The 23118-nt window shown below is 43.1% G+C and overlaps 1 protein-coding gene across 1 annotated transcript in view; it reads right to left on the bottom strand.

Moving 5' to 3' along the window:
- Positions 1 to 23118, bottom strand: part of NEK7 (NIMA related kinase 7) — a 242607-nt gene that overhangs the window by 67159 nt on the left and 152330 nt on the right. Inside the window, exon 6 of the mRNA XM_073592966.1 lies at positions 4441 to 4549. Coding sequence (XP_073449067.1) covers positions 4441 to 4549 — 109 coding nt within the window. The remainder of the gene's footprint in view (positions 1 to 4440; positions 4550 to 23118) is intronic.

The following is a 23118-nucleotide window of genomic DNA, read 5'->3' on the forward strand; positions in this document are numbered from 1 at the left end:
CGCAAAATTATATATATACACATCTAGATATATATATATATCTCTCTCTCTATATATACATATACATACATATATATATATATATATATATATATATACACACACACATAATCTCATGAAAGTGAGTACACCCCTCACATTTTTTGTAAATATTTTATTATATCTTTTCATGTGACAACACTGAAGAAATGACCCTTTGCTACAATGTAAAGTAGTGCGTGCACAGCTTGTATAACAGTGTAAATTTGTTGTCCCCTCAAAATAATTCAACACACAGTCATTAATGTCTAAACCGCTGGCAGCAAAAGTGAGTACACCCCAAGTGAAAATGTCCAAATTGGGCCCAAAGTGTCAATATTTTGTGTGGCCACCATTATTTTAAAACAGTGACTTAACCCTTTTGGGCATGGAGTTCACCAGAGCTCCACAGGTGCTACTGGAGTTCTGTTCCACTCCTCCATGACGACATCATAGAGCTGGTGGATGTTAGAGACTTTGTGCTCCTCCACCTTCTGTTTGAGGATACCTCACAGATGCTCAATTGGGTTTAGGTCTGGAGACATGCTTGGCCAGTCCATCACCTTTACCCTCAGCTTCTTTAGCAAGGCAGCGGTCGTCTTGGAGGTGTGTTTGGGGTCGTTATGTTGGAATACTGCCCTGCGGCCCAGTCTCCTAAGGGAGGGAATCATGTTCGGCTTCAGTATGTCAAAGTACATGTTAGCATTCATGGGTCCCTCAATGAACTGTAGCTCTCCAGTGCCGGCAGCACTCATGCAGCCCCAGACTACGACACTCCCACCACCATGCTTGACTGTAGGCAAGACACACTTGTGTTTGTACTCCTCACCTGGTTGCTGCCACACATGCTTGACACCATCTGAACCAATTTTGTTTATTGATTAGACCACAGGACATGGTTCCAGTAATCCATGTCCTAGATTGCTTGTCTTCAGCAAACTGTTTGCGGGCTTTCTTGTGCATCATCTTTAGAAGTGGCTTCATTTTGGGATGACAGCCATGCAGACCAATTTGATGCAGTGTGCGGCGTATGGTCTGAGCACTGACAGGCTGACCCCCCACTCCTTCAACCTCTGCAGCAATGCTGGCAGCACTCATGCGTCTATTTCCCAAAGACAACTTCTGGATATGATGCTGAGCACGTGCACTCAACTTCTTTGGTTGACCATGGCGAGGCCTGTTCTGAGTGGAACCTCTCCTCTTAAACACAAAAAAAGAGAGGAAAGTGCAGCAAAAATGAGCCACGTCCATAAATCGTTGAGGATACAAAATAAGGTAGTACTGAGTATTACCAGGGAGGCGCACTTTTTAGGCTAAGAAACAGTGGAGAAGATATAGCAGTATAAAAAATATAAATTTATTGAAAAATACAAATATCTAAAAAACAATGATAATTGTAACATATAGCATCTATGATTATTGTGCAGTAAGCGCTTGTATGTCTACGCATTTCGCCATTAGGCTTCCTCAGGACACGGCCAAGGTTCACAGATGAGACAGAGAAGGGAATATGTCTCTCTATCTAAAATGAGATATAATGGCTGCTCCCATAATTAGGAATATTGTTTACATGCCCCTGCTGAGATATTTAGCTATATCTAATATAGTAAGTCTCATTCTTTAACAAACCTATAAAGTTTTCTCTGCCCAAATGCATATTTTTGCTGATTGAAGCTGGTTGCATTTGCTTTTATTTCAGCTTTCTAACTGCTGATTGAACTTTCTCATTATACCGTGACTTGCATGATTTTGCATTCCAATTTAAGGTACCGGCTTGGTGTTCTTTACTATGCTCGCAGTTGCTTAGTGCATGATTTTTATCGTTAACAGTTTGTTTATGTGTTAGTTGTGTGTGTCTAATGACATTATATCTCATTTTAGAAAGAGAGACATATTCCTTTCTCTGTCTCATTTGTGAACCTTGGCCGTGTCCTGAGGAAGCCTAATGGCGAAACGCGTAGACATACAATGGCTCACTGAACAATAATCATAGATGCTATATGTTACAATTGTCATGGTCTTTTAGATATTTGTATTTTTCAATAAATTTATATTTTTTATACTGCTATATCTTCTCCACTGTTTCTTAGCCTAAAAAGTCCACCTCCCTGGTAATACTCAGTACTATCTTATTTTGTATCCTCTCCTCTTAAACCGCTGTATGGTCTTGGCCACCGCGCTGCAGCTCAGTTTCAGGGCCTTGGCAATCTTCTTATAGCCTAGGCCATCTTTATGTAGAGCAACAGGTACTAGCTTTACATTGTAGCAAAGTGTCATTTCTTCAGTGTTGTCACATGGAAAGATAATAAAATATTTACAAAAATGTGAGGGGTGTACTCACTTATGTGAGATACTGTATATAATATATATATATATATATATATATATATATATATATACATACATACATACACACATACACACATATATATATATAAATATAAAACAATTTAAGGGCTCAATCGCATTTTTGGTGCTCTCTGAAGAGTTAACTGCTTTCAGATCGCTCTTCAGAGAGCATTTAACAGCAAGTGAGCAGGCTTTGTGTTCCCTCCTTACCATCTGCTTTAACCCCCTAAAAGCTGGAGTACCGCACCTCGAATTGCATGCATTGTGCGCAGCTTCAGGGCAGTGATGCAGTCAATTGAATGAGTCACGCTTGGTTGGTGTAGGGTCCGCCAAATGCAACAGGGGGTATAATTCCTGCCATGGCATGTGTTCACCACCAGCTGTTACCTTCTCAGCTAAAGGGGTAGTGGTTAAGGGGAAGTAAAAATGTGGCTCAACCATTGGATTTTACCACCCCCAACCGCAAGTGTAAACAAGCCCTTACACATTTACAACACCACTGCAGCCAATCACAGTGTCCCTTAACATATCCAAACCAATCCCAGTGTCACCATAAGGTCTCATTCTCCAGGCGTATCAGTTTGGGGGACATGTTTACTCACATGAGAATGCACAGGTGTCAAGAAAAAACATTATTGGCTGCATTTTTTCATAGCACATGCGATAGTTCCCTTTCACACATGCAGACTGTTCGTTTCATCAGTTCAATCACTTTTTTTTTAAAAAGAAAACGGATGAAGTTTACATCAGTTTTGAATCCGCTGTTACTTCAGCTTTTTACATCCGCCAGCTAGAGTCCTTAACCATTTGAGCCCAGGAGCCATTTTTTCATGCAAAAACAGACCGTTTGTCCATTTAGATCCGTTTTTGAGTCCGATACATTTTTAAAATCGGAAGATCCGTAGGACTTTGATCCGTTCCAAAAAACGGATGTTGTAGGAAGCAGATTTAAATGGATGATCATCCGTTTATCCATAGAGATGCATTAACTTCCTTTTATATACGTCAACAGATGATTGAAAAGCCGACAAACAGTCCGCATGTGTAAAAGGGGCCTTGTAGCATCATTGTAAAAAGCATCCCAGAACACCAATGCAGGGGGTCCCCGGGTTACAAACAAGATAGGGACTTTAGGTTTGTTCTTAAGTTGAATCTGTTTGTAAGTCGGAACAGGTAAATTTTTTAAGTGTAGCTCCAGCCAAAAAATCTATTTTTAAGTTTTGTAGATAGCATAGGGAAGGGTTATCACCCCTGTAACATTTGTTTTGCTGTCCGTGCCCCTGTTCAGAAGATTTCACCTCACTTTCTGTCCCAATGACAATTGGATTTTGAAAATTTGGGGTTATTAGGGAAATAAGGATAGGTGATAAAGCATCAGTGGAGACACCTTTTTTCCCATATTAACTCTTACAGGAGTGAATTTCCCTCCCTAGGGGTAGATTTCCTCTCACTTCCTGTTGTCTCCCTCCGTTTGTAAGTAGGAGTCGTTTGTAAGTCGGGTGTTTGTAAGTAGGGGACCCCCTGTGCACAAAAGTGTGCGTGTTCGCATTGTGGCTGGTGTAAAATGAACCTTCAGACAAAAAAAAAAAAAGTGACAAGATCATTTCCCCTTGGGGATTAAGTATTCTGAATCCCTCCATAGGCATCAGAGTTCTAGGGTCCATTCACACCTGCTTCTGCGATTTGGTGGGATCACTGCACCCTGCACTTTTATTTTTCATTAAGTTAAATAAACCACCGTGCGGTATGAAGCGGTGGATTGCCTCACGCTGCACTGAAAAAAGTTCTACATGCAGTGCTTTTTTCTGCACACACTGCCCATGCACCATCTCAACGTAGTGGTGTAAACCGAGCATACAGGAAACAAGGAATTTTGTCACATGGTGGGATTGTGCCGATATAGCACTCCCCATCCCACAGTCCCTCCGCATTTGGTGTGAATCAGCCCTAAAAGTATACAATGACAATATATACAGGCTAAAATACACATTTTTGATTTACTACTTATAGGCAGACATTTTACACTGTATGAGGCATCCTGGCCCAGAGGAACCAAAAAAGGTTAGAAGTTACCTCTATGCATGACCCGGCGGGAATGCATATGTTCCAAGGCACTGCACAGCTGCACAAAATATTTCCAAACTGTCCTCTCGGGGATCAGCCGCTTCTGCTTCTTAAAATGCTAAACGTGTGTAAACAAAAAATATGCAGAAATGTTACAACATAAAACACTACTACATTTTTTGTTTTTTTAACTACTAAAAACACAATCTAAAAAGAGACGAGTGGGAAATGCATGTGCAAGTATTCATCCCCCAAACATCAATTCTTTATGGAGCCGCCACTGGCTGCAATTATATCTGTACAGCTGCAAGTCACTTGAGGTATATCACTATTCGCTTGGCAAATCTAGCTAATGGGATTTTTGCCCATTCTTCAAGGCAAAACCAATCCAGCCTCTTCAAGTTAGATGGGTTGTAATGGTGTACAGCAATCTTCAAATCATGTCACAAGTTCCTAATTGAATTAAAGCCTGGACAAAAAAAAAAAAGGAATTTTGATTATTTTGGAGTACAGAACAGGACTAGTATTCGTAGCCCATGCTTTATATGTAGCTACCTAAAAAAGGAAACTGGGGGGGGGGCACCTTTTGCTAGGGCCACCCCTAGAATGTAAAGCTCCTGTTTTAAGCATGCCATAAGTAGTAATCAAAGCAAATAGAGGAGGGACCTGTGTCCTGTACTGTACCTCAAGAGAAGAAATTTACAAATAGCTTAATATTCCTATTATCTTAAAATATACAGTATAGGACTGGTACTCAGACCATGGGACATACCCAAGCAATAAAACTGATGGGTGGGCAACAACATAGCAACCCAGAACTGCCAACAGGCCCACAAGACATACAAGGGTTTGAAAACCCCCACAAATACTCAGATAACAGTTTGTAACACCTTTTAGCTGAAGCTTGCATCAGCTAAGGCTTAAAGGCCCACTTGGTAGGAGCTGAAATTTTTAAATCATCCTCCTCATCTACTGCAATCAATGCCATCAGCCCACTCTTTGTCCAAGAAGCGCAATCAGACCAGGGCTCACCCATCAGAAGTCTGTGTACTGTATAATTTGGGGTCAATTTGGTGCGATGGGAATCATCCAAACACTTAACTACTATATACTTGCACAGCAGTCGAGAGTAGACCTTCATCGAATGAAATACACAAACCAATTAGATTTGAGTCCAAAAAAAAAAATCACCAAACCATTTACTGAGAAGGCTAGCTGATCCCTGGTCTTGGTTACAAATTTGTTCAGCTGGTTGTTGAACTGAGGCCAGGATGTCCACAATTGGTTCTCTCAGCCTTGGACAAAGATTTTAAAAGATCTCAGGGTGCAGAGATGACTTTGTTAAGTCTAGGTGCTCACAGCTTAGGAAATTCACCTGCCATCTGTTCACTCCCGGAATGTGGACGACTGAGATGGAGTATCATTTTCTGCCCATGAGATTAGATGCCTCTCTTTTAGGGGGTGCAAAATTTATGGTCCCCCGTTTATGATTTATGTAGGCCACTGCAGTGACATTGTCTGGCTGTGTTTTGACTGGTAGTTTTGACTCTTCTGGGGAACATGTTTCCTGAACAGTCAGGGAGATGTAAATTCTGTCATAGTCTGCAGGACTTGCATCTGTCTTTACCACAGTCATAGTTTTGAGATGGAATGGTGTTCCCAATTCCAGGGCAGGATTGGAGATCCACCATTCCCAAGGAGATCTTCACTTGGCTAGACAGAAGCACTGGTCGACCCAATAATTGGATCCATGTGTTCCATATATTGAGGATTTTGGATTGAAGGGGACTGGAGTGACACTGGGGAAAGGTAACTAATTGAAAGGAGGCCACCATGAGGTCCAGAAGCCTCATGCAGAAGCAAATTGAGGGGTATTGTGATCGGAGGTTCAGAGAGCGGGACCTTAGGGAGGCAATCTTCTCCTGAGGAAGGAAGATCCTGGCTTGTGATTTGTTCAAGATTAGACTCAGGTACGCCAAACAATGTAAGAGCTGGAGAGCAATTTTGGAACGCTGATTATCCAGGTTTAAAAGAGCTGAGTAGTGTTCTGGACATTGGTAGACAAAGTTTCTAGCTGATGAGTCTCTCAACAGGAGGTTGTCTAAGTAACCTGTGGCATAAATTCCCTGGATTTGTGAAAGTGCCAAAAGCAAGAAGCGCTTATGTGGTGGAAAAACTGGGCATTTTGACATACCTGAAAAAATACATATCTTGGAATATAGTACAGGACATAGAAATTGATTCTTTGACCATGGGTCATATGGCACTACCTGAAGGTGATTGGACACTGGCAAGTGCTTCGCTGGTACCTTGGTAAGGTGGTTCCAGAGAAAAAAAAAAAGTCACAGGCAACAAAGAAGAGCAACTTCTTGCAAAAGAATTTACCCAGGTAGTGCAAAAGACCCGTAGGGTAACTAGTAGAGGTAGAAGAAATTACCCCATAACTCAACAGCTTGTGTGTTTGGCACTTTGGTGTGTGTCTTGTAAGATAAAAAGGTAGTACAGTGTACACTACAGACCTAAATAATAAGACATGTATAGCCAGGAAAAGGTATGCGGAGTGTACAGGGAAACTCTGTATAACCTTGTCCAGATTGTGGTCCTGACTTTGCTTAAAGGGGTTGTAAAGGTACGTGTTTTGCACCTTAATGCATCCTATGCATTAAGATGAAAAAACACCTGGCAGTCACCAGCCCCCTAGCGCCCCGTTTTACTTACCTGAACCCCTTCATTCAGTCGGCAGGGACACGCTGGCTCCTTCTCCATTGGCTCCTGATTGGATAAATTGATAGCAGTGCAGCCATTGGCTCCCGCTGCTGTCAATCAAAACCAATGACACGGGCACTGAGGGGCGGGGCTAAGTCCGGCATTCTGTGTCTATGGACGCAAATGCTGGACTCGGGAGCGCGCCCGCAAGGTAACCCCCTTGGGGAAGCGCTCCCGCCAGGGGACCCCCGAAGAGCAGGTTTGGGGCCACTGTGCAAAACGAGCTACACAGTGGAGGTATGACATGTTTGTTATATATAAAAAAAAAATTACTCTTACAATCACTTTAAGGTGGGCATACTCAAAGAGGTCTTCAGGGTCTGGGTGCCATAAGAACAGACCACAACCATGAACCTGTATAGTATCCTGCTGCTAACTCACTAATTGCACCATGAATCAAGGTGAGTTGCGAACGCAGGATAAAGTGCATGAACAAACGTTACAGGCTTGGCTCGCTATTGCAGGGTCCTGGTACCATTCCCAAAATGTTCATTGAGGCTAACCAATCCAGAAACTGCTGGTGAGCCAAAAGGTAACATGCATTCTGCCTCTTTAGTCTGAAGCTGGCAGGTTGGAAGTTAAAAAGTGAGGAGGGGGCAGGGATAGAAACTATTTTGTATGCCTTTAAAATTGCAGATTGGACCCAGAGATCAGGGCGGATCTGGGGGCTTGCAGATTCCGATAAGCCCCCCACGCGCAGACCCCAACAGCCACAGCCCAAGGTTGTCAGGAAGAGGCCCTTGTCGCAGAGCCCCCCTGCCCCAAAGCAGCCGCCACCCCCCCCCCCCCAAAGTTGAGGGCATGTGGCCTAGTATAGTTTAGTCACACTCCATGACTTTTTATCTAGCCGGCAATACATTAAAGCCACGAGCAGTTTGAATAAAATGTTTTCCTTTAGAAAAGTCATTATTGCTGTGGCATGTTCTATACAGCGCACAGATGTGCCACTTTACAGGCAGACTAAGGGGGGACCCTTGACTTGCTTGGAGAGCTCCTTGGTCTTCATTTAGAATGCTTAGTGGTGTTAGACTCAGGAACCTTTGAGTAAAGGTGTACAGTAAAACCTTGGATTGCGAGCATAATTCATTCCGGAGGCATGCTTGTAATCCAAAGCACTTTTATATCAAAGTGAATTTCCCCATAAGAATTAATTGAAACTCAGATGATTCGTTCCACAACCATTTATTCATAAGTCCTTCAGTTTATAGTCCATATAAAAAGATTATAGCAATGTGATAGGTTGTGTAACCATAAAATGTCCATCCACAAATGGAAGCCTCCACAAGGGGATTAGAAGCAAAATCCAGCAAGAGCTACAGTGTATAAAAGAGAGGAGAGGAGCCTCTAAGTGTAGCAATATGGTTACATTTAATGAAGGTACAACATTTAGCAAGTCACATGGTTGATGATTAAAAGAGGCACATCTAGGTGTGCCGTCCCCCACAACGCCGGCTCTCACTGCTGTCAGTCTGCAATTGTGACTGGGAAGACTACCCTGCAGTAGAGCGATCTGAATGCAAAGCCTGAAGCGCTCATGGAGTGCAGCGTGGAAGGGACGATGTCAATGGCGGTGAGGAGGATGGTCTATGTGGACTGCTTTACCCCGGATGCCTGCATACTTAGATGTGCCTGTTTTAATCAACCATGTGAGTTGCTGAATGTTGTACCTTCAATAAATGTAACCATATTGCTACACTTAGAGGCATCTCACTTCTCTTTTATACTCAGTTGTGACATGACGCTACTTGTATATCAAGACATTGCTTGTATATCAAGTCAAAATGTATAAAAAAATGTTGCTTGTCTTGCAAAACGCTCTCAAACCATGTTACTCTCAAGCCAAGGTTTTACTGTACTTTATACCCAAAATGTGAGAGATCATGTGACACTGACTGCACACAGATGGACCCTATACAATTTGTTAGGGGCCTTCGAAGTTAATTGGTTTGACAACATTTTATTTAGGCAGTTCATAGCAAAGGGGGTGAATATTCAAAATTTTTATTTTTTGGGTCCTATTGTTTTTGTCACAGCAAAAAATATCTTGCACCTGCAGTGATTGCAGATTCCTGGATCCTGTGCCATGTGGCTTCCTAGTGGTGTAATCAACACAGAGGTATTAACTGAACTAGGGCTGAAGGGAGCTCACTCAGCATGTGCTCCATTCAGAAAACAGTTTGCATTTTTCACAATGAATGCAAAGCATTCTCTGAATGGACAGCGGGAGAGGCAGGGTGGTGATGTCACAATCTTTTTATGCTCCCTCATCCCACCCCAAATATTGAGCTGGCCATACACTGATGGATGCAGCAGCTTTTCTTCATCGACACAATACAGTGCAGCATGAATAAATCTGCAGTGTTGGCTATTGTATTCTGACAGCCAGAGCCAGCCAGAATACCTGAAAAGTGGTTGCATCTGATTGAATGCAACCACTGTTCAGGCCAACAATTTTCTGTCTGGTCCCTTTATTTTAAATCAGATGTTGGGTGGGAGGCTGGTAACAGGACCAACCGCAATGCAAATTATGGGTGGTTCATCAGGAAGCAGAAACAACTAGTTAAGGGTTTAAGCCAGCTTTAACATTTTCATTGAGTTATCCACAGTAAACAAACCCACATGCCCAGCGAATCCAGAGGTGTTACGTGGTTATCCATCGTTGGACTACTTGCGCCATTATTTTCTTCTTAGACATCATTGAGAGCCAGCTGTCCCTTCAAAGTTCTTACAGCTTCCCCTGAGGTGATGGGCATGAGCCACAGTATGTCATCAGGTGGTCAGCAGACAGCAGCAAGAAACAGGAAGAGACAGACAGTCACCTGATGTGCTAAAGTGTATGCACTGTATAGTACCCCGAGGCCTCCTGGGATGTGTGACCTTCGTATCCCAGGAGGTTGCAGGCAACTGAGGATGTAATTTACAACCAGGCAAGAATTTCACAGTGTGGGGTGAGTTCCATCACAAAAGGGAGGGTAAAAAAAGTGATGTGTGTATGTCTTTGTGGTGGTGGATGATGGGGGGAATGAGTAAAATGAAGGAAAGTGGGTGAGAAGGGTAAAAGTCTACTTTAATGTTTTAAAGATAAACAGATGCAATAAAATAATAAAAAACAAAACTACTCTAAACTACAGAGTTAAAAATGCTGCTTAGTGTGTGATCTTTTTTTGAAGGAGCCCCTTTAAACCAACGAAAATACGTATGTCAATATACCAAAAATTCACATCTGTCATGTACATAGACTATAAACCTAATATTCAAGAAGACTGCATTTTCCTGTCCTACGATGTCTGGTGTAAACAAAATTTTAAGCAAAATGGAAAAGGCAACTCTGCAGATGTGCTAACTGCATATAACAATGTTATTTCTCATATATGAGAAACACATACCAAAAATAAGCTGAAGCTTGAAAACTTGTTTTTCTAGCCAAATATTTTTTTGCATGGCAAAAAAAAAGGAAGATACAGAAAAACAGACCTATTACTATTCATCATGGTCATGAAACCTGCCTGATTTTTCTAACCAGATTTACACATCAGAGAATGTTTGATGTCAATGAAATGGAGATAAGCTTGTTAACATATGAAGGCATAATTTCCCTTCATTTCACAATCAGCCCATTTCCCAAAGCAACAAACAGTGGAAGAGGTTCCCAAATTAAAGGGAACCGGTCATAATGTCTTCATGTGGCAGAGCCAAAGTTCCCATTTAACGCTGGAGACAAACACTTTGAAATCTTGCCATTTTTGAGACAAAAACATCTCCTTGGATTTACAGAAAGCACCGTGCCCTTCCTCAAATCAGCAATATACTTCCCGGACCAGAATAGCAAGCCCCATTAGTATACAACAGGGTTCTCCAAATTTTCTAAGCAAAGGGCCAGTTTACTGTCCCTCAGGCTTTAGAGGGGTCAGACACTGGCCAGTGGGAGTAGAAAATGCCCCACCAATGCTCTATCATTAGTTTTAATGGGGGAAATGGTGCCTCATTGTTGGTATCAATGGAAATATTGTGCCCCACTAATGCGGTCATTAGGAGGAATGATACCCCATTGTTGGTGTCAGTTGGTGAAATAGTGCCGAAGGGCCAAATAAAGGCAAAGGGCCATATCCTGCCCCCAGGATGCAGTTTGGAGACCACTCTCACTGCTGTGCCAAGTAAACACATTCCAACAGGTTTCCTTTAACAGCAACTTATATCAATTAAGTATTAAGTACCAGCAGGTTTTCAAACAATGCTCTCTGCTATCTAAAATAAAGGAATTAACTCTGTAAATTCCATTTTGTCATTAACCACTTCAGCCCTGGAAGGGCTGACTATTTTTTGCCATACGGTACTGTGTTGCTTTAACTGACAATTGCGCCGGGCATGCAACGTCGTACCCAAACAAAATTGATGTCCTTTTTTCCCCCACAAATAGAGCTTTCTTTTGGTGGTATTTGATCATTATTATTATACAGGATTTATACAGCACCAACAGTTTGCACAGCGCTTGTCATCTCTGCGGTTTTTATTCGTTGCACTATAAACAATATATATATATTTTTTTTTTTTACTTTCTGCTAAAATACACATCCCAAAAAATTTTCAGCTACATATTTTTGGTAAAAAAAATCCCAATAAGCGTACATTGATTGGTTTGCGCAAAAGGTATAGTGTCTACAAAATAGGGGATAGCTTTAGAGATTTCATTTTTTTATTGGTAATGCCAGCAATCTGTGATTTTTAGCAGCGTTGCAACATTGCGGCAGACAAATCTGACCCCAAGTGACACTTTTTGGGGACCAGTGACACCAATACAGTGATCAGTGCTAAAAAAAATGCACTGATCAATGTATAAATTACCCTGGTAGGGAAGGGCTTAATGGTGTTCCTTGGGTGTGTTCTGTGTGGGGGGGTGGACTCACTGGGACAACACAGATCACTGTTCCTGATCACTAGGAACAGCAGACCTCCATGTTGTCCCCTGTCAGAATGGGGATCCGCCTTGTTTACATAAGCAGATCCCCGTTCTACCGTACCGTGATGGCGGGCGGACAGAGTCCACTGGACCCGCGTGCACCCACATTATCTCATGCACGGACCGACGTGCAGGTACATCGGTTTGCGCAGCCGAGCCACTTTGCCGCAGTATATCTGCGGAAGATTATCAATATACAAAAAATTATGCGCAAAAGATTAATGACACAACAAAAATTAAAATTGACAATGTTGTCATTAAAACACCCCCGGGGTCCCATCCATATCTTCATTCAGACCAATAGGGTACCCAGCTGGGGGCTGTACAAAAGAATAATGAATACTAAGGGTCAGAGTGAGGACCTGGGAAAATACCCTTTTATTGTGTTAGCCCAAGCACGGCCATACAAATCAGCGGGTAACATCCAGGCTATTTAACCCATAAGTCAAGCACTAATTAGTACAGTTTTAATGTTAGCCAAATGGGTTCCCCCCAAACGTCCTCCGATAATATCAGATCAAAACGTAACACAAGATACTTGATGTACGAGCTGTAGTTAATCCTGTATTACCTAGAATGACAAAGTGCTAATTTGGAGACCTACAGCTGACAATTCAAATTATCTACTAAATGAAGCCCAGCATATCATTCGGTGCAGCAAACCAGTGGTGACCAACAGTAATGTCAAAGTAAAGCTCAGTAGTGTGAAGTGTCTACATCCTTGGTAATGCTATATCTTGTATAGGCTAAATGCAGACCCAGCAGACAGTGATACAGCCGTGTCAACCACCATGTCAGTTACAGGCACAATCCAGTTATTGGTCGTGACTAATAGCCACGTGCAGTAAATCCACAGGGCGACCAAGACCCCCACAGCACACCCCAGTCCCCTAACCATAGACAGGGAGACAACCCCATCACAGGCAGCCCGGCAAAAGCCTGAATACGGACGGATCCGCCGCCGCTAGCACAAATTGAGGCCCAGGCTTTTCACCACTTCCAATACAACCAGGCCTTACAAACATCCATGTCCTCTCTCCCCACTACAGGGCAACCGGTGCTCGACACCACCCTAAAGTACATGTTGCTATCGCTCCAGTTCTCACTAATAAATGATCTATCCTCACTGTTCACTAAGATATCCACAGAAATGCATGCAATGAATAACAGAGTGTCTCACTTGGAAAACAGTATGGAGGAATGTACCACTACTGTTAATGACACGATTGATGCACATGAGGAAATAAAAGAAGAGCAATCCTGGGTAAGGGCCAAATTGGCAGATTTAGAAGATAGATCCAGGAGAAATAATATAAAGCTGAGAGGAGTTTCAGAATCTATCTTGCCAGCAGACCTCCCTAACTATGCCAAAGAGCTTATAGACACGATCCTCCCAGACGCTTCGCCCAGAGATCTAATAGTCAATCATATCCACAGAATTGCTAAACCCTAGCAGCCTCTGTCCCCAGAGATGTACTAATGAGGGTACACTTCTTCTACATAAAAGAAAAACTACTCACGGTGGCCTGGACCAGCTCACCGCTCCTTGGATCATATGAAGGTGTACTACTATTCCCGGATCTTTCCGAATACACTTTGCAATTGAGAAGACAACTCAACCTGATCACTAAAGGCCTCCATAAACACAAGCTTAAATTCAAATGGCGTTACCCGGCGACACTGCTTATAAACGTGAAATGGGTCCTCACACGTGATCAACGCCCTAAACAAAGGCTTGCAACTGCTTCACACCTGGGGAATCATCCTCAACCCCCCAAAAGACCCCAACCCGCCACTAAAACAACAGGTCCCGCATGCCTCACGCCACACACATGGAATAAGGGACGCATGATCTGACATGCAACCATACATCCTATTGGGCCTACACATCCACAAAATAGATCCTCTCCCTGGCTAATAGCCTTCAGTTTTCATTCAACAAGTTAATTGAAAATTGTTACCCCCAAGAGTGGATTAGGTGACTCTCTATCTTCACCTCTCCACACACCGTCCTACTAGGTGGCAACCCCACCCTACTCAATATACTACAAGTTCCAATTTTTCCTTTTTTTGCTTATTTTTCTCATTGTTCAGTTTTTTTTTAAAACCTTGTTGTATTGCAGCCACTGCTCTGAACTTCTAGTGAAACCTCAAGCGCGTAACCGGTTCATCGGAGACTACAACCTACGACAACACCAGCATCCTAGTCCATCCATTGACACCCAACTGAGTGTTTTTTGTGCATAGCCGGCACACCCTGCACCACCAGTTATGCCACTCACAGTATTATCCCTCAAAGCAAATGTGCTTAACCACCTGGCAAAAAGACACTCACTTTGGAAAACAGCCCTAGACCTAAAATGCGACATCCTGTGCGTGCAAGAGACGCATTTTTTTATCTACCGCTGCACCCAGTTGTCTTCACAAGCAATTTCCCCATGTCTACTCGGCCCTTTTGTTCGCAAAAAAGAAATGAGTATTAATAGCGGTGAAAGACTCAGTCTCCTTCCACATGAAACAAATTGCATTAGACCCAGAAGGTCTATATATTATTCTTGTATGTTCCATCAACAAAACAGACTACACAATAGTTAATATATACGGCCCAAATGCCAAACAAAAGCAATTTCCTAATAAGACAATGCGAACTATCCAAACCCTGAAACAAGGTCATCTCATCATCTGTGGGGACTTCAACCTAGTACCAGAGGTACACCTAGACTCCACCTCTACAATGAAGAGCAGAGAATCCCCCTGAAAAAATATATCGCCACCCATGAACTATATGATACATGGCGCTTTTACCATGGCGAAGAGAGAGACATACTTTTCTCCTATGCATAAGACCTATTCACGGATAGATATCTTCTTCACAGACAAATGGTTACTCAAGAAAATTGGCGCATCTGCAATCCACACCACAACTTGGTCGGACCATGCCCCTATCACAATCTCTATATCGGACACGTCAAAACAAAAGAACATCTTTCTCTGGAGAGCTAATAACTAGATTTTACAACATCCAACATACTCTCCAGAGATAACCGAACAAATAACTGAATATTTCAAACACAACACAGACTCTGTGTCAGAACCAGGTGTGGTGTGGAACGCGCATAAAGCATATATAAGAGGTAAACTGATCAAACTTAGCTCCCAACACAAAAAGAAGAGGTCACTGCGCATAGACACACTCATGTCCCAAATCACCGACCTAGAAAATCTAAACAAAGCCAACCCTCAATCAACAAGTTCAGCACAAATACTGTCCCTTAGACAAGAACTCCGATTCCATCTACTCCAAAAGTTTGAACACACTCAAAGGAAAATAAAAGCCACCTCATATTCCACGTCCAATAAAGTGGGCAAAGCCCTTGCCCAACGTATCAAGGGTAGGAGAACTAAAAACAAAATAGAACATTTAATTCACCCTCACACTAAAGAAAAACTAAGAAATCCCCAGGCAATAGCTGACGCTTTCAGCGATTACTACAGCGATCTGTATAATTTACAACAAGATACTGACACACACCAACCCACAACTGAAGACATCAACGGGTTCCTTGAACAAATTAGACTCCCATCACTAATGCCAGAACAGCTATCCCAGCTAAATTACCCTTTCACAGAACAAGAATTACTAGAATCCATTAAAGCCCTCCCTTCAGGTAAGAAATGTTGGTCCCAGTAAAAGGAAAGAAGATGACACACAGGAACAAGTGGCGTTGGATGCCTTTGCCGCTCTTCTTGATGAGGCTGGAGGGGTGGAATCACAGGAGATAATTACTCCCAGCGAACCCTGGAGGAGAGATGCAAATCTCCAGATTAGAGCCACGAAAATGCTCCCTTTTCGAAAAGATAGATGGTTGGGAGTTTTTCTTAATCTTGTACAGGAGGACCTGGCCAACCTTGATTGACAGGTGCATGTATGAGATAATCTTGACCCTGGTGAATGAATTGCCCCTAGGGAACCAAAGAGGCCTCTAATCATAAAGAGTGACAAGGGCGGAAACGTAGTCTTACTCACAGAAGATTACTACAAAAAAGGAGATTAGGCAACAATTGAGTGACAATCTCACGTATGTTAGACTCCCGACCAACCCCTTTACCGCCCTGGTTAATGAGCTGAATTTTAAGTTACATTTAGTGCTGGTGATGGCCCTTATCACCAAGAAAGAATTTGATTGCTTTAAAAAGGTAACCAAATATAATACACCCACTATATATGTCATTCCAAAGGTCCATAAATCTTTAGAGAAACCCCCCCCCCAACCGGGCAGAACAATAATGTCACCTGTAAAACACTGAGCACTTTTGAAAAGCTTTCCATTCATTTCAATGGAGACGGGTGTTTTTTTCATCATCCTGCCAGTGCACTGTCCCAGTGTGAAAGCATTAATTGATTTCAATGGAAACAGGTTTTCGTGAGCTTTTCAGGCACTTTTTTTTAGCGTGAAAGAGCCTGAAAAGTGCCTCAGTGTGAAAGGGGTCTTAAGTTCAAGATAGCCGGGATGTACTCTCCAAAATTTCCCTGATTGATGTGCCACCTATTGGAGTCCTATTGGTGGGGATAGATGTTGCATCCCTACATAAATCTATACCTCCACTCCTAGGGCCTTGCAGCCACGGCACACTTTGACAGCCATTTTCGCTCTGTGGGAACCCAGAATGAGTTCTTGCTTGAACTATTATAGTTCGAGCAATAACTGCTTCCAATTTATGGGAACCAGTTGTAGACAAGTATGTGGCACATCGATGGGTGCCACATGGGCACCCGCCTATGACTGCCTCCACTTGGGATGGTGGGAGGAGGAGGTCTATTGTTCTGAAATGTACCTTGGCCACGCCCTATTGTGGCTAAAGTACATAGATGATGTACTAGTGCTCTGGTAAGGGATAGTTGAAAAGGCCCCTTTCACGCGATCCGACCGTTCAGGTCCGCCTGTCAGTTTTGACGGCGGACCTGAACGGGCGCTCCATGTTAGCCAATGGAGCAACGGATGTCAGCGGAGACATGTCCGCTGACATCCAACCCAGTCCGATCCGCTGAAAGCAGACGGATGGCCCTACGTCCAGATCCGTCGCTATCGGATCGGGTGAGATCTGATGAAAACGGACACGCTGTCCGTTTTCATCCGATCCCTCCATAGGCAGCAGCGGCGCCTGACAAGCCCCTCCCCACTCAGTGAGCAGAGAGGGACCTGTCATTCGCCGGCTCAGCGGAGATGAACGGAGAGATCTCCCGCTGAGCCGGCGGACCGAGGCGGAGTCCGCCTCGTGTGAATGAGGCCTTAAAGGTTCACCTTTTTGGGCAGAATTTCACTTTTCATAATAGAAGCGTTTTCCAATGCCATTCCTGACACAGCCCTCCCAATGCGCTTTTCTCTCACCTCATTCACATGATATTTAGAATCTTGTCAGTCATGTTGTATCTTTGAATGTTTTTACATCACTTCCTGTAGCTTGTATCAGCATTCACTTCCTGTTGGGTCATCTCCCAGAAGCCACCACTTCCTTGCTGCATCACGGAAGAGGGCGTGTTCGCCACTCTGGACCACACCTCCCTCATTACAATACCACCTTTCACCCACTTCCAATCTGATTGTACAATCTCCTTTAGATCTCCCATCAGCTATGTAGTACAAGGGCCTGCCTGATTTGCTACAAATTGAATGGATTTTTCAGGTGTATCCTCTATTCCATAGTTCTAGTAAATCTAAAGGAAATCGTACAGAGATTGTACAATCAGATTGCATAGTGTATGGCATGTTTATACAAGTACATAGGGGGGAGTGGATGGAGACACTTAGTCACCATGAGGCCTCATTCACATCTCCACCTAACAAAAACTCACATTCCTGCATGCCTTTGTTTTGAGTGTTTTGGAGTGTTTTCACTCATCACACATAGGGCAGCCCATTCACTTGAGTAGAACGCAACAATCGCCCCAGAGAAGACCCAGAACTATTTTTAGAGCGGCGCATGGTGCGTTACTGCAGTTTTCAGTGTGTTTGCCTCACTTGGGGAGCCTTTAATATGTGATGACAACACAAACACGATGCACATTTGCAGCATTTATGAAATGCATGGCAAAGAGCACATTTTCTGTGCAGTTTGCCATGCGTTTGGAAACACACAGATGTGAATGGATCCTCATTGTTGTTCGGTAAACGCACCAATTTCACACCTATAGTGGGAGTGCATGTTTTTTGGCTCGTTTTTCCAGTGACACACATAGGGCAGCCAGTCGATTTCAATGGGTTGCACTTCAACTGGCAAAGTAGCTCATAGGACACTTTTGTAAATTTGTTACTGCATTTGTCACCCGTTTTTTCATGTGGCAAATTGTGTGTTTTCGTCTGTGTTTGGTGTGCCGTTAATTAATGACACTGAAAGCGCAGCTAGGTAATATTAGGTGGCCATACACTAAGCAATCTGATTGTATAATTTCTTTACAATCTCCTTTAGATTTACCAATTTAATCTATTTATAATAGAAGGAGACACCATCAATCCAATCACACTGTATCCAATCAGGCAGGGATGTCCCGTGGGCTGCATGTGGCCCCAGGAAATTTAGCATGCACCCCGAGCCTGACCAAAGGGATGCTGTGAAATTCAGGCAAATTCACACATGGAGGAATGCCGAGGGTGCTGTGAAAACTTAGTTGATGTGTGAAGGTGTGCTTATGAGGACAGCCGGTAAAGTCTTTCCTGGGTCATACTGGCTGGTCCGTCCTGTGCATCTGTCCTCTGTCTACCAGGAAGTTACTGAAATGATCTGCAAACTACATCCATGGATGGAGGTAGGGCTGGTCTTCAAAACCAAAGAAAACTTGTATTTTTGTGCAACAGAGGTACATTACTGGTACATAGGGGAGCTGAAGTTTAGGGAAAAAAAAAAAAAGTGTGAACTTCGCGTTTAAAGTGTTACTGAATGCATTAAGGTAAATAACGTTTTTAGGTTGTTTGCATTAAGGTAAAAAGTGTTTTCAGTTTCTCTGTGCGCCCCACACAGAAGGACCTCCTGCAGCATTTATGAAACGCATGGCAAAGAGCACATTTTCTGTGCAGTTTGCCATGCGTTTGGAAACACACAGATGTGAATGGATCTCATTGTTGTTCTGTAAACACACCAATTTCACACCTATAGTGGGAGTGCATGTTTTTTGGCTCGTTTTTCCAGTGACACACATAGGGCAGCCAGTCGATTTCAATGGGTTGCACTTCACCTGGCAAAGTAGCTCATAGGACATTTTTGTAAATTTGTTACTGCATTACTGGTATACTGGTACATAGGGGAGCTGAATTTTAGGGGAAAAAAAAGTGTGAACTTCACCTTTAAAGTGTTACTGAATGCATTAAGGTAAATAACGTTTTTAGGTTGTTTGCATTAAGGTAAAAAGTGTTTTCAGTTTCTCTGTGCCCCCCAACCCCTTCTCCTGTGTGAAGAGGAAGAGAGGGGAGAAGAGATCACCGCTGTGCACAGCTGCATCTATTCTCCCCTCTTTTCCTCTTTGCACAGCACTCGAGCAGCAGCAGGAGCCATTGGTTCTTGCTGCTGTCAAATCAGATGCAGTAAAGAGGAAGTCGGGGGCAGCTTCATAGACACATACGGTCGGGAGTACACAGACTACTCTCCGCATAGCCAGCAGCTGACTATGATAGTCCCTAAGAAGAAGAGGAGAAGCCAAGATCGCTACCCGGGACCCCAGAAGAGGAGGATCTGGGCCACTCTGTGCAATTCCACTGCACAGAGCGGGTAAGTAGAACATATTTTAATAAACATTTTTTTGACTTTAGAACACTTTACCTTGAACAATAGGCATATTCATTCTATATATACCTATGATCAAAAAATAGCATTCCTTGACCTCTTGATACAGATACGTCGGAACTGGTCCTTGGATTCAGATTATAAGAAGGAGGCAGTGGAACTTTACAAAAGGTTCAGGAAATGGAAATACCCTCAAAGGACATTAAGGCGATCTAGGAAATATGCCTCTCAAAAGAGAAGGGAAGAACTTTTGACAACTAATAAGAATGGGAATATGAGGCCGTCTGCTAATCCAGTTGGGTTTATAACACCCTTTGGGATATGAGAGGAAGTCCAGACAATACTGGCTAAGCACTGGCAAAGCACTGGCACATACTCACCTGTTTACCTCAAGTGGCCAGCATTGTGGGCCCTAGGCCACCAATATTGGCTAAAAAGGGCAATAAATTTGTCCGATGAGCTGGTGAGGACAGAGTTTCTTAGATCCACCCCCTGAAATTGGCCAACTCACCATCCACAGATGAAGGGCATGTTCCCATGTGGAAGATGCCACATTTGTAAATTTGTCGACAGAACAGGTATGTTTACCGATGCGGACCGACACAAAACATGAGATTAAGGAGGAGTTCCCATTTATTAAAAGTCAGCAGCTACAAATAGTGCAGCTGCTGACTTTTGATGATTGGACAGTTATCTGTCCCACGGTCCAGCAATGCGAGGAATAGAAGCCCCGCTCGTTTCCCCCTCCGTTCGGCGGCGCCGGCATTTCAACTGTGGGTGCCGGGCACCCACTGCTCATGCGCGAGTGCCGCCGCGATTGGGCGCTCAGTCATCTGGGACCTGTAATGTGTCCCAGATGATTGACAAGAAGGAGGGAGCAGAGCTGAGCCCTTCCTGCGCCGAGGGGAAGTGATGTCACCAGCCCAGGCACTGAAAGAGGCAGACTACGAGGGACCCCCTAGCAACAGGCATTTAGAGGTAAGTTAAAAAAAAAAAAAAATTTTCAAATGTTTTTTTTATTTTTTGGCACATTCATGAATTTTTTTTTTTTTTTGGGTGGAACACCACTTTAAGCAGTTAATTGCAAAACAACTCAGGTGCTCTATATATTGGAGCACCCGTGCCATACATTTTATGTGGGGAAGACAAAGCGCCCACTGAAAGTCCGCATTGGTGTACACCTGTCAAGAATATGGGGTGGCGATGACGAGACACCGATCACCCAGCACTTCATACAGTATCATAACGGGCAACCTCGAGGCCTTATGTTTAATGGCTTCTATGCCTTAAATTTTTTTTTAAACAGAAGGGGAGATTACAACACAATTTTTCTCCATAGGGAAAAGGAATAGATATTCCGATTGGGAACTTTAACCCCTAGCCGACCAGCTCACGCAGATATACGGCGGTAGGTCGGCTCTCCTGCGTGAATCTCTGTACCTGTAGGGTGGCGCGCTCTCGCTGCACACTGCAAAAATATGCCTGCGGGTCGGACAGACTTGATGTCCGCCAGAGACCCGCGATCGCCTAGTAGAGAGGCAGAATGGGGATCTGCCAGTGTAAACAAGGCGGATCCCCGTTTTGACAGGGGACATGTCAGAGATCTACTGTTCCCAGTGATCGGGAACAGTGATCTCTGTCATGTCCCTGGCAGCCCATCCACCCTACAGTTAGAAAAAACCTAGGGAACACACTAAACCCCTTGATCGCCCCCTAGTGTTAACCCCTTCCCTGCCAGTGTCATTTGTACATTGATCAGTACCAATTTTATAGCACAGATCAATGTAATAATGTCACTGGTCCCCAAAAAGTGTAATTTGGGGTCAGATTTGTCTGCCGAAATTTGCAGTCCCGCTAAAAATCGCAGCCATTACTAATAAAGACAATAAAAAAAAAAAAAAAAACTAAAAGTCCCTAAATCTATCCCATAGTTTGAAGAAGTGATAACTTTTGCACAAACCAATCAATATACGCCTATTGCGATTTTTTTTATACCAAGAATATGTAGAATAATCTGTAACGGCCTAAACTGATGAATACATTTGTTTTTTTTGTTTTTTTTATATTTTTTGGATATGTATTAGAGCAAAAAAAAAATTCTCAAAATTGTCGCTCTTTGTTTATAGTGCAAAAAATAAAAAAAAACGCAGGGGTGATTAAATACCACCAAAAGAAAGCTCTATTTGTGGGAAAAAAAGGACATCACATTTTGCTTGGGTACAGCGCCACACGACCGCGCAATTGTCAGTTAAAGTGATGCAGTGCCGTATTGCAAAAAATGGCCTGGTCATGAAGGGGCAAATCCTTCCAGGGCTAAAGTGGTTAAACACGGAATTAAATTTACAGGCATTTCAGTCCCTGTGATTGTTAATAAGTGTTTATGTATACTAAATGCAATTCCCTATTTGCCAATTCATCTTCTGTTTTGGCAATTTAATGTTATTAATATGGACATAATGTATGTCCTTGATTTAAGATACTGATCCCCTTACTCATTTGGCTCTATCCCAATTTGTTTAATGCTGGTTACTTTGTTATTTAGAAATGTGGTAAAATGTGTGCTGCCTCATCTCTTGAGCAAACTTTGAATGTATGGCTATTTAATGCTAAAGTATGGTGCCTTTTTGCTAAATGGCCACAAGATGGTGCCATGTTGTCGTTTTTGCTTACACATAGGAGTTGACCCATTGATGGGTTAAGAGTTAGGTGTGTCTTGTTCTAGATGACATCACTGGATATCCAATTTAGTCTTTAAAAGACCAAGCAAGGAAGTGTCACGCTACCCTGAGGAAGCTCACGTGTAGGTGGGCGAAACGCATCGCTGTGACGACCCCCCTCACACCCGCAGTCTCATCTGCACCATGTGGATGACCATCCATTCAATTTGGAACCGTATTGAGCCGAGATTACCTCAGCAATCAGCACAGTGAAATGCCAGCTTCCAAGTAACACCTATTGAGAACCAGAGCACTTTGACAGGCAGAAACACCCCTCTGAAGTCCACTGTTCAAGGGAAATCTGACAAGCCTTCAACCTAGATACCCAATTCAAATGGTGATCATGAGCACACCGTGTGGAGGTCCCCCACTGCCTATGTGGATTTACTGCACATGGCTATTAGTCATGACCATTAACTGGATTGTGCCTATAACTGACATGGTGATTGACACGGCTGTGTCTCTTTCTGC

The sequence above is a fragment of the Aquarana catesbeiana genome, linkage group LG07 (genome assembly GCF_042186555.1).
Source record: "Aquarana catesbeiana isolate 2022-GZ linkage group LG07, ASM4218655v1, whole genome shotgun sequence".
In the NCBI taxonomy this organism is placed as follows: domain Eukaryota; kingdom Metazoa; phylum Chordata; class Amphibia; order Anura; family Ranidae; genus Aquarana; species Aquarana catesbeiana.